The following is a 12,621-nucleotide window of genomic DNA, read 5'->3' as shown; positions in this document are numbered from 1 at the left end:
GGTGAGGAAAGTACTGGCAGAAGCACTCAGCAGTGACACATTACTCAAAAACATCCGTTTTGTAACTGAGTTGATTTCAGTCCAGAAGGTTCAAGTATGAAAAAAATGTATAAAAATTATATAACAGTCATACACTTACAGAAATTTGTCAGAGATGCAAAATACACAACTGGATAAAAGAGCTGATTTCCACTTCACTGTACACACACCTCTGTAAAGCATCAAATTCTTGCCTCTCAGAGACTTCCTTGCTTCCAATTCCAAAGTTAAAGCTATCAGAACATATGAATCAGTGAGTCCTCAAAAAGAAAGTCATCAGTGAAGTTCACTGAGACAGAGCAGATCAATCTAACCAATTCCAAATACCAAAAAGGAATTTTCTTTCCCTCCACCCCCCAAAGTTAGCCCATGCCAGCTCTGGCACATAGCAGGCTACTCTCCATACTAGCTGAATTCATTAATCTGGCAAAAAGTACATGTTTCTCTGCTGGGCCCATGAGTTAAACTGGCTCAGTGCACCACAACTGGCCTGAGAGAAAGCACGATCAGGCAGCCAGAACCAGAGGAAATGAAATAAAACTTCTCTTTTCTTTCAATCATCCTGCGTCCATATTGTCATTAGACACGGTCCCATTCTCCTCTTCACCTCACCCCTCCTTTGTGCTGCCACTAGCACATACAGGCAACCAAATGATGAACTGTAGCAAGGCTCTATTAAATAGATCCAACCAAAAATCTGTCTATAGACCATGATGGTGAGGGACTACCCCTCAGGGGCATCAGGCTGCTGGTGCAGCTTACCATGTGCCTGCACTGATATTCATGCAACAGCAGGAACAGAAATGGAAACATGACATGATTGTCTCTTGTAGCAGCAGACTTAGACTGGATTAGACTAACTCTGCTTTTCCTATTCAGGGAGTGGCTTCAATTTGGATGTAGGACAGCAGAGTTTGATATTTCATTTAGAAAAAAGACAATAAAACTTATGACTTAATATGAACAATATGTTTCAGGAATGTTATTAATTATGTAACATTTGAAAAACAACAATTTTATTTAAGGCAAGTGGACTAGCTCAGATTTATTCCTGAAAGTCTTGAAGAAGGGATTATATTACCAGATGCGTGTGTATTTCTTTCTTATTGCTTAAGTGAGCTTTATTTTCCTTAGTCTAGTTAGCTTTAAAATAAAGGTTCCAGGGAAATTCAGGTATTTTCTGGCACTGTATGCACATCTGTATACATTCTTATCACTTAAAACTGAGAGCAAAACACCAGTATGTGCTCTGAGAGATAAATCAGTGCCTAACACACTAGGTTAAATCCTTGTGACGCTGAATGGTTTTTATCTGAAGTTTTGTCCACACCTTCAGCTGACACAGTGACAACATTACAAAACACACCACAAAGTACAAGGTACCTTTCTCTCTTCCTTTTAAGAAGCACTACACAGGCACTAGTTAACTCTCAGCAGCAATCAGCAATGGGCACTGTAGATTACATTCAGTATTACACTTTGAGATGGAAATCTATCAGCAGCAAAACCAAAACATTTAAGATTCATGACTCTATTTTCCCTTAAAACTTTAAAAGCAGTTTTAAAGTTCTTTCTTTCCCAATTTAAGAAGGAATTCCAAGTAGTTAGTACTTTTTAATTGAGGACTGCTCATCCCAGCTGCTACAGTGTGTCCCCAGGTAAATTTCATAAGCAATATCTAGAATTATATTAATTGAAATGCTGCTCAGAATATCTTTCCTATAAGGAAATCACATAGTCTAAACTTACTACTTTTATTTCTGACATAACCACAAGAACAAGTTTAAATCTAGAATGATCAGAAGTACATATCCCATGGCAACAGATGGTCTTTACAAGTTCATTAGCACAAGTTATCAGATTTTGCAAAATATAACATACATTTTATATTTAGGATTTAAATACATTATTTGCACATAAAATTGTTTATCTTATTTACAGGTACTCCATACACATTAAGATGCAATTCATTACATATTTCAACATCACCAAACATAACTGGTAATGGCAAAGTCTTCCTCTTTCCTGCATTTATAGCCAAGGAGTTCATGCATACAAAGGCTATCAATGCATCATACCCCACACTACAAATTTGCTACCTGCCACAATGCACAAAGAACTAAACATTTTCAAAGTTATTTTGCCTGAAAGCACTCACAAACAAAACATGGTACCATCACACTATGGCACATAGTGGTGAGGACACACAAATGGGCAGCCCAAATTCTGCAGCAACGCCTGAAGCAACAGTTAAAGCCATCTGAGATCCACTTGCAGCTTGCCAATGTCCATCCCTATGTCCAGTGCTTCCTACTGAGGATAAGGCTTGAAGGTTTGAAGCATATTTCACAAAACTAAGCTACAAAATCTCACTCCTGACATTTTGGAGAACACAGTCATCAAAACAGAAGACTGGAATTAAATTTTTCAAGATAAACCAGTATTAGCAAAAACCAGAAAAATATTCACATCCTCCCTCTGAAGTATCTTTTCTGTCCATGCTGATGTATAAACTGAGCTGATAATAGCACGTATCAGTCATTTTGCAAAATCTACAGCTAATCCTGTTGCACCCTCAATATGTTATCTAATTCACAAATTTTAACAGGTAAATTAAAATCAGGTAACTACATCATGGCATTTAGTTATTTGCTGTGATAATTTGGTACTTCAGCAAAACTCAAAGCCTTCCTACCTTTTAAGTTTCATCCACAGACACTGTGCACCATACAAAAGTCACGCCTCACAATTCATCTAACCAGCATAACCTGCAATTACTTTAAACTGGACACATCTAACCCTGGTGCACACAGTTCCTGACAAGATTCTAAAACGTTTGGTGAATTAAGAATTGGTGCTTCAGAGAAACGGAAGCAACGACCTTTGGACACAGTTGCTTTAGCTGCAGCAGCGACGGGTACTGTTACATTCCTTGACATTTTAAGGTAATATTCTGAAACTGTAAAGCCCAGGTAGCCTCAACTTTGCTGCAGGGCAGTAATATTCTGTTGTGAGAAGCAGCAGTGTCTTTCTGGCTGTATTTTTTCATCGCACTGCAACTGACACAACCAAGAGCACCTCACTTTAAACAGAGAACTAGTATCTTCAGACACTTCTCTTACCAGCAACATGAAAAATTGCCATTGCATGTAGAGATTATTTTTTTAGTGACTCAAGGTCACTAAAAAATCATCTACAAATATGTATATATTCTACAACTCTGTAAAGTATGTTTAGTAACAAATACTGAGGGCTGACATTAGAACACATGCACTGACATAGATAAATTTAATACATATCTGGTTGCACCACAGCAATTCCCAAACACAGCTAGATTTAAATCAGTTTAAGCCTTGTTTTTATCTGTTTTGCTGAGGATAATTTTAATTACAAGTGCACCTGTATTACAGTCTCACCGATTTTATATCTCATTACTATAAATATTTCAGTGCCTCACTGTAATTCAGTCTCAAAGAAAATGACAACTGAACAGTTTAGCTCTTTGCTTGGTTTACTTCAGTCTTGGAAGTCACCAGGCCCGGAGCTCTAATAGGGGAAAGAGTTTTGTGACATATCTGCTTCAAAAATATTTGATTCAAAATACAATCGTAACTAAAAGCAAAGTCAGCCAGCTCCCCAAGACACTGTCACACAACTTTTTCCAAGAGCAAAATCATCAAGAAGACATTAAATAGCCTCAGCAAAGAGAAGGAAAGTTTTCTAGCGCCTCATGTATTCACAAATTGTGTATGTGCTATTCACAGGTGTAGGACTCAATGCATGCTGGTGTATCTGTGTTAGCCCAAGCATTTCATCCCAGCAAATGGGAATGCAAAGATGAACTCATGTTTCAGTTGAAAAAAACCACAGTAGTCTCAAGCCAAAACCATCCAAAAATCCTACACTTAAGTGCAACACATACAGATTCATAGAATGTTTTGGGTTGGAAGGGACCTTTAGAGGTCATCTAGTCCAAACTTCCCTGCAATGAGCAGGGGCATCTTCAACTAGATCAGGTTGCTCAGAGCCCCATCTAACCTGACCTTCAATGTTTCCAGGAACAGAGCTTCAAACACCTCTCTAGGCATCCTGTTCCAACGTATCATCATTCTCCTCTTAAAAAATTCTTCCTTACATCCAGTGTGAATCAATCCTCCTTCAGTTAAAGGAGTGTAAGTCCCCTTTAGGTTCTCAAAAGTGTTCATAAGGTCTTCCCAGAACCTTCTCTTCTCCAGGCTAAAGAGCACTAACTCTCTCAGCCCGTCTTCATGGCAGAGGCTCTTCTGCCCCCTGACAATCCCTGAGGCCCATCTCTGCCCTCACTCCAACAGGTCCCTGTCCTTCCTGTGCTGAGGACCCCAGAGCTGCATGCAATACTCTGGGTGGGGCCTCACCAGAGAGGATTGGAAGAACAGAATCCCCTCCCTCAGCCTGCTGGCCACACTGCTTTGGATGCAGCCCAGGATATGTTTGCCTTTCTGGAAGCACACATTGCCAACTCATACACAGCCTCTCATGCATCAGCAACCCCAAATCCTTGGCAGAGCTGCTCTCCATCTACTCATGCCCCAGCTTGCATTGGCACTGTGGTTGCACCAAGCCAAGGGCAGTACAATAAATACTGAACTGATTACACAGAACATTAAAAAGCAAAAAATATGAGATTTTTTTACAATTTAATGGCAGAAAAAATGGCAAAAAATACGAGATTTTTTACAATTTAATGGCAGCAAAAAAAATGGAAAAGTGTATCACATGACTTGCCACTAAGAAGACAGAAGAATTTTTCAAAATTGGTCAGCAAAATAGCAACCCTAGAAAAAAGCCTCTTAGTTACTCTCTTTTTGAGGGCAAGCTCACAATTTACTCTGGAAAAACTGCAACAGTGAGAGAGAGGCATTATCCTCAAGAGATAGCACAACCCCAAAGACAGAATTAGAGGATAGACCAGCAAAAGGATTGCCAACATAGAGGAACAGTGACATTTACACTGAAACCACCTGTGTGTGCTCTGTGGTCCAGCTGCAGCAGCTCTGACAGAACCACACACACAGAGGCTGCATGGCACCTCATGCATCACCTACTACTACAACCTCCTCCTCAGAGAATGGCCAAAACCAGCAGGTCCACCTGGGTTTTGAGACATCTCTGGGCAGTTCTTCCAACATCCTGGCGAGTCTCAGTTAAAAGATTTTTCCTATTATGAAACCAGAATTTCCATTTTGGCATCTTGAGTCCATTGTCCCTTTGTATTGCTATGAATCTCCTAGAAGAGCTTGCTACACCTTCTCTATAGTCTTATTAGGTATTTGCTGCTCTTAATCTGAACACACCCAGCTCTCTAAGCCATAATGATTTTGATGTCTCCCAAGCAGACTCACTTCTGTATGTTTTCCTTGTCTTTTTTTGAATGGAGAGGACAAAACCAGTCACAACAGTCCAGATGCAGTCCTAGAAGTGCTGCATGCAGGGGAAAAAGCAACTCCCTTTACATCCTTCCCACACACTTACTAATACCTCCCAGTATGCAGCTGGCCTCTTTACCTCAAGAGCGTGCTGCTGACTCACGTTCAACTTGCTGTCCAGCAGGTCGGTGGGGTTGTTTTGTCCCAGATGAAGGACTTCACATTTGCCTTTATTAAAACTCACAAGGTTCCTGGCAGCCCACTTCTGCCAAGATCCCTCAATGGCAGCCCCATTCTTCATTAGGCAACAGGGCGGAAGTTCCCAAGGGTTTGGTATTATCTGCTGAGGATCCATGGCATTCCTTGGTTGTTAATAAAGACATGGAACAGCATCAGCCTCAATATCATCCTCTGAGAGCTCTATTAGCAACTGGCTGCCACTGGATCTTTGTACTGCTGGTCACAACCCTTTGAGGTCAATGGTCCTGCTAATTTTCCAATCACTTTATGGTCCACCTGACAAGTCTGTATTTCACCAAGTGAACAACATGGGAGACCATGCTGCAGGCATTGCTAAAGTCCAGGTAAACAACATGCATGTTTGCCCCATGACCACTGAGCCAGTCACCCCAGTGTGCTATGAATTCAGTACATAATGCTATGGCAGCCCACCACCTGCAGCAACCTGCAATACTTTTGCTCAAACATTTCTGGGTGCACAAAAGATTCTGAACTCTGTCCTGCCGAGTTGTGAGAACCAATCACTGTTGAGCAGCAGCTCAGTTTGTCCATGACAGGGGAGCAAGAACTGGTTCTAATTACTGACTGGAGGAATAAATAACTCCGAGGAAGTGATGTGCTGCCAGCAACCAAAGACAATTTGCAGTGTCCCAGCTAACACACTCAATTCTTTCATCTGCTTTTTTTCTTTTCCTAAGATACCACTCATTAATACTGTTTGTCCCCAACACTTCACAGCCTCCAAGACTGTCACAACAACACTTTGAAACAAACCCTAGAATATTAATGAAACGTTATAGCAATCATCATCGACAATTTGTAGAAGTGTACAGTACTGCTAGCCTAAATGAGAGAAAACTGTCAATATCTCAGTGTTATAAGTTCTTCCCAATTAGAATACATTTTTGTTTACAGTAGCAGTAGAAAGCCAAGTGCCAAATTTCAACACCTGTTTTGCCAATACAGTATCGTATTGCTGGGACAAAGACAAAACTTCTGATGTTGACTATCAGCCCATCTTGTAAAAAAATTCTTTAAATACACATTAAACATTTCTCCAAATATATTTGTTCTAGCTCAATGTGCTAGCCTACTACTAAACCAAATCAAGCAGAATTGCATACAAATACAACCATGTTAAGTGTGCTTCAAGGTGCAATCCTGTTGACTGGAGTTAATACAATGGTATTTGTGTAGGTCCATATGGACATTCTTAATAAAGACTTTTTAAATTATCATTTTCCTGTTTAAGGCCTATGAAACATTACCTAGGTTACACTGCTCAATATGATTCTCTAGGAACTCTCAAGCATCAAAGTTTCAAAATTTCCTCACAAAATAAACCTGGTGGTTTGTAAGATCCCTTCTGCCCACTGCCTGCAGTCACTGCCAAGCAAGGCCCACCTTCAAGACAGCAGCAGGCAGCAATGCAATGCTTTAGACACTGCTGCATACAGTTTTCAGTTCCCAGCCCTGTACCTAGTCCCTCTGGGAAGAACCTTATATGATGTCTCAAGTGACTTGGTGAAACTCACTAATCCAGAGAGCCTTTCATGACCCAGGCCTATGAAAGTGGCTTCCACGGCCTTCTGGTCCCCTTTGTCAGGCTATGTCCTAACTACATCAGCACAAGAGCAACTACAATACATGCACAGACTTACGCTGGTTTCATCAAGGAAAACATCTTTGGATTTGGACATCTACACTATAAATATGCACTGGCACATACACATGTAGGAAAAAAGGAAAACATCACTCCTTGGCAGAAGTTTTAATGTACAGACATTATCTCTAATATCAAACAGCTCTAAGCTAAAGCTCAACGTGAATATAGAAGTTTATGGGGAGGTTATAAACACTTTTCAGATAACTGGTTTTTTTCTCATGCTTAAATCTGCCTGTATGAGTTCAAATAAAAGTGCAGGAGAACCAAAGTTCTCTGACTCTTTCATCTGAGTGCTTAATACTCAAATAAAAAAAATATCACAAGAAGTTATTTTATTCTTTTCTCCTTTATGTCACACTTAAAATCTCTGCAATCTCTTACCTGGATGAGAATGGCACTGTTCCAAGTTAAACCAGCACACACACGAAAGCACAAAATTAAACATAAAATTAACAATAGGAACATACAAATACTCTTCTAGAAGTAGTTTAGTAAGCCAGCAAAGCAAACATCCCTCCCATTTGACACATCCGCATCGGTAATTCCCACCATCGGTCTATCCAAATGACCAGGACAAACCAGCACTTAGAAACACTGGGCCACATCTGGAAGATGAAACCCAGATGCTGGATACAGCAGCTCCCTCACCTGGCATGAGCTTAGTTCTCAGAGAAGCTGTAACTTTAACCCAAGTGCCTCCTTAACAAGTGCAGGAGGAGGCAGGGTACTTCGGCACGGGATGGCCAAGTGAACAGCGTGCTGAGCACAGCAGAACCTAAACTCAGTGCATTCCGTGTGGAGCTGTCAACACTCTACCCCTAGGAAAGCACAGTCAATGGGAAGAACTCCACCATCCTACTCCAAGAACAGCCTCCAAAGAGATACAAAACGGCTCTTTTCATTCTGATATGTGACTCTCCCACCTCAAATCTTCATGGTAAGTGAGTGGATACTGTCCTTACCTCGTGGTGCTACTACTTTTTGTTTCTTGGTTTAATAATGCAGCTGCTGACAGTGCACTTTTTATAAAGCAGGATGGTAGCCCAGAAAAGAAAATACTGTGGCTTAGTTCCTTCACTAGTGGGGGAAATCTACTCATAGCTCCATCTTCCAAGAGAAAATACAGGCTGCAAGTCACATCCTCCAAGCAGCATCTGTTCATCCCTCCTATTTGAGACTGGCTTAAAAAAAGACTTTACAGTTAAAAAACCACACACACCAATGTAATGAAATATGGTTCTATCAGGCACCTGGGGAGAAAAGGGCAGGAAATTCTGCCCTTTCCATGTTTATTCCAGAATATATAAAACAAATAACTTCTGAAATCATGGATCAGAGGCTGTATGTCTCCACTCTTGGAAGGTAACATCTTATACATCCTCTTCCTGGCTCAATGAATCACACGTTCTTTTTCTGGATAATAACACAGTTTCAGTCAGAAGAACTCAAAGACAACACACAGCTTGGCAACTGGGATATTTGCCCAGAAAGTGGAAGATGTAGGTTGATGTCTCTAGGCAAAAAAAAAAAAAAATCTGAAGCAGGGTCTACCACATTTTGAACAAATGCTTTAGCTAATCATCTTTGAAAAGCAGCAGCATCTCCTCTTCCAAATGTCTTCTAAAGCTGTTGCTGCGCTTAAGGGAAGACTGACTCTGCAGCACGCTGGGCACGACTGGAGAATTCCCACCTGACCAAGCTCCCTGGGAGACTATGGCAAAATAACAACATCAAGAAAGCATAACAACTTCAGAAAAACACACAACAGGCTTACTATTGTAAGCCTGGCATCATGCTACTCATCTTTCATACAAGTGGAAAAGAACCAAATATCCTAAGATTTTACAGGTATTAGCAACAGGGCATTCAGTGCTTAGGCACCTTCGGAGCTCGGTGATAAGAGACTGAGTTTTCAGGACTGCAGTCTTGACCCCAAGCACTTGGAACAGTTTTAATACAGTACTTCTAGGAGCTTCCTTATTGATAATAGTTTGGGGAGAAGGAGATCATGCCTAGACTGCACTGAGCACTTCCATGTCCTCCCAAACTCATTACTGAGAGACAACACCAAACCACAGAACGCTTTCTGCAGAGTGGATGTCATATTGAAAATAAGAACGCTTATCAATTAATTCCGGTTCAAATAAGGTATCTACCCAGAGCTCATCTTTCTATGTAATGCATGTTAGCAAGATACATAGGGTTAAAAAGCCATTCCTTACAATAAATGCACATATCTGACACCTATCTGTTTGACTATTTACCATTTCTTCCCCAATATATTACTTGTTAATTGAATGATGTATTTGACTTGCAGCATCCATGCTCTGGGCAGAATCCCACAGATATCCCCCCAAGCACGTGTTTGCTTTGCCCCATTGTTCAAATAAACCTACTAGAAAACACACACAGGTAAGAGACAATAGAATAATCAGACAATCCTAAAATTAAAAAAATTAAAACCTAATTATTTTAAATTCATCTGCTTTATCGGTTATCTACACGGTATCACCACGTGCAGAATACTGCAATTTCAACATTACTCTGTCGTTCACGTATGAGCTTTCAGCGTTTGCTCTGCAAGTGAAGTGCAGTGATTCTCCGGATGAAGCATCACCCTGCCCGCTTTACAAGGACACCACTGCTGATCAGTGTGCTATACGAAGGATTAAGTATAGTACTTCCCAAATAATAAAAACTAATTGAGCAACAATTTATGCGTAACACACCCTCAAGTTTTACATATAGTATTTAATCTCCTGGCTTATATTACCGATTTAATAATGTAAACGCTTTGGTTTTACAGTCAATTTCAAATTCGTAAATACACGTGAAAGGCACTTCCAGAGCACTGTCTCCAGGCATCTTGAAATTCTCTGACAAACAGGAGTTAGGAAGGATCTTTGCTTCTACTCCCTGCAGCCACTCTGAATGGCACGGGATCTATGTACTGCAATTTAAAAACTGCTTTTTTAATGTTATCTATCTATTCTGTCCTACAATACAAAGAAGAACAAACGCCTCATGAATTACATTTTGCTCGCATTGCACCAGCATGTTTAGGCATAAGGAAGGGGTGAAGAAACCTAAGGGCTCTGCTGTCAGCATCCGACAAAAAAAAAAAAAAAAAGGAAAAAAAAGGAAAAAAAGGAAAAAAAAGAAACCACAATGGGAGATGCCTAACTACCCAGCACCCTCACAGACTCATTTGCAACCTGGAATTCGTCAAGAAAAGCAAATATTAGAAGCGATGCACTTAAATCTGACGAGTGACTCAAACTTGATAACCCAGTTAAGATCAATTTAATCATGATTTAACCGGGCAGCGCGGAGACAAAACGAGCATCCCCCGGAGCGGGAGCCAACCCGCTCCAACCGCGAGGAGAGGGAATGCGCACCTACCCCTTCCCAGCCGCCCTCTCCTCCTCCTCCCGCCTTCGCTCCTGCCTAGCGGGGGACAGGCGGGAGACAAAGGGGAGGCGAAATCCCCCCGCAGCCCGGCGGCGCCGGAGCGGGGTGAGCTCCCGGAAATCCCACAATCCCCACAGCCCCGGCGGGAAACCCTTCCCTCCTCCTCCTCACGGGCCGCTCCACCGGGAAACCCCGGCCCGAAGCCGCGCACGTGGGACTGCGTGGAGAGCGGAGGGGGGAGGGTGGCGGAGGGAAGAGGTCGGGCCTCCGGGGCGCCTCCTGCCGCCGCTGAGGGGAGCGCCGGGAGACGAGCGGGGTAGGAGGGGAAGGGCTTCACGGGGCTGACCCGCGACCTCACCTGCTGCTTGCCCCTAGCGTAGGGCGGCTTCGCGGCTCCCAGGTGGTGCCGTCGGGTCCGGATCTTGCCGCCGCCGCCGCCGCCGCCGCCCGAGGCCATGATGCGATCCGGCCCGCCGCCGCCGGCGGCCTCGTCCTCCTCCTCCTGGTGCGGCCGCTGTGCTCCGCCGCGGCCCGGCAGCGCTGTCGCTGTCACCGTCCCCGCGGGGACGCGCCCGGCCGGGCCTCTCTCCCCCCGCGCCGCTCCCGCCCGCCACGCGCCGCGCGCGGCCTCTAGCGCGCGCGCGGGGGGCCCCTCCGCGGCCTCCGCCCCGCCCCTACCCGCGCGCGCGCGCGCTCGCGCGTCTCTCCCTCTCGCGCGTCTCTTCCTTCCCCGCGTTCCCTCCGCGATCCCTCCGCCCGCCGCTCCTCGCTCGCGCTCTCCCGCCCGGCGGCGGCGCCCCGCGCGCTGTCCGCCCGCCCGCCCGCGGCCCGAGCCGCCGCCGCCGCCGCCGCACCCCCCTGCCCGGCCGACCAACCACACGGCGGCCGCCCCGGGCCGCGCGCGCGTCACCAGCCCGCGCGGGCGCGTCACACAAGCGGCGCCGGGCCGAGGGCCCGGCCGCGCACGCGCACGCGCACCGCCCCCGCTCCGAGGGAAGCAGGAGGGGCCGAGCCGGGCCGGCTGCGCGGGAAAAGCGCTCGCTGGGATCTGCCGCGACCCGCAGAGGGACGTGGCGGGGGAAACGGCTGGCCCCGGGCGCAGCTTGAGGGCTACAGCGGAGGTCTGTGCGGGTCTCACCGCGGGTGATTCCACCACCGTCTCCCCTCTTCCCGCGGCGTTTCACAGAATGACTCAGGTTGAAAGAGACCACAGTGAGTCATCTGATCCAACCTTTCCGCTCAAGCAGTGTCGGCCCAGAGCACATGGCACAGGATTGCATCCGGACACTTCCTTTCTTCAGTGAGGGAGACCCCACAACCTCTGTGGGCACCATGTTCCAGTCCGAGCAGTCATTCACGCAGTAGTTTTTTTTCCTCGTATTTACATGAAAGTTACTGTGCATCGGTTTCTGCCCCTTGCCTCTTGCCCTACTGCTTGGCACCACCGAGCAGAGCCTGCGTCTGTCCTCCAGACACTCCACCCCCGGGGACACAAGTTATCCACGCTGAACCTCCCCAAAGGGACAGCAGGAGGGGATGTTTCCCTTGCCCCATACGAGGAACAGCGTGGAGAACGCGGCAGGAAAAACGGCACCGGCAAGTCTGTGGTGCTGGCACTAGTGAGTGGGTTTGTGTAAGCAAGAGAAACAGCAGGTGCAGGTTTTTCACCGCTTAGTGGTGGCATGGGGAAAGGAGGTAGGAGGAAAAAGTTTCACCATGACTTTTACTTCCTCAAAACATGAGGAAGAGTGCATTCCTATTACCAAGTTAAAATACATTAAAATATGGGGTTTTATCTTACTGAAAGTAAAGGTGAGAAGTTTCACATTTTATTTTTAGTATCAACTTGCCGTGGGAAGG

General features: G+C 44.7%; 1 protein-coding gene across 2 annotated transcripts in view; it reads right to left on the bottom strand.

Moving 5' to 3' along the window:
- NUP153 (nucleoporin 153) overlaps positions 1 to 11,266 on the bottom strand; it is a 45,236-nt gene extending 33,970 nt beyond the window's left edge. For both annotated transcript variants that reach the window (XM_054285410.1, XM_054285411.1), the window contains exon 1: positions 11,120 to 11,266. In XM_054285410.1, coding sequence (XP_054141385.1) covers positions 11,120 to 11,218 — 99 coding nt within the window. In that variant the 5' untranslated portion in view covers positions 11,219 to 11,266. The remainder of the gene's footprint in view (positions 1 to 11,119) is intronic.
- Between the last annotated feature and the right edge of the window lie 1,355 nt (positions 11,267 to 12,621).

The sequence above is a fragment of the Melozone crissalis genome, unplaced genomic scaffold (assembly GCF_028551555.1).
Source record: "Melozone crissalis strain CALT ecotype California unplaced genomic scaffold, PUWL_Pcris_2 ptg000042l_1, whole genome shotgun sequence".
Lineage (NCBI taxonomy): Eukaryota > Metazoa > Chordata > Aves > Passeriformes > Passerellidae > Melozone > Melozone crissalis.
Note: the sequence above shows the minus strand (reverse complement) of the source record. Positions and strands in the feature narration are given on the sequence as shown.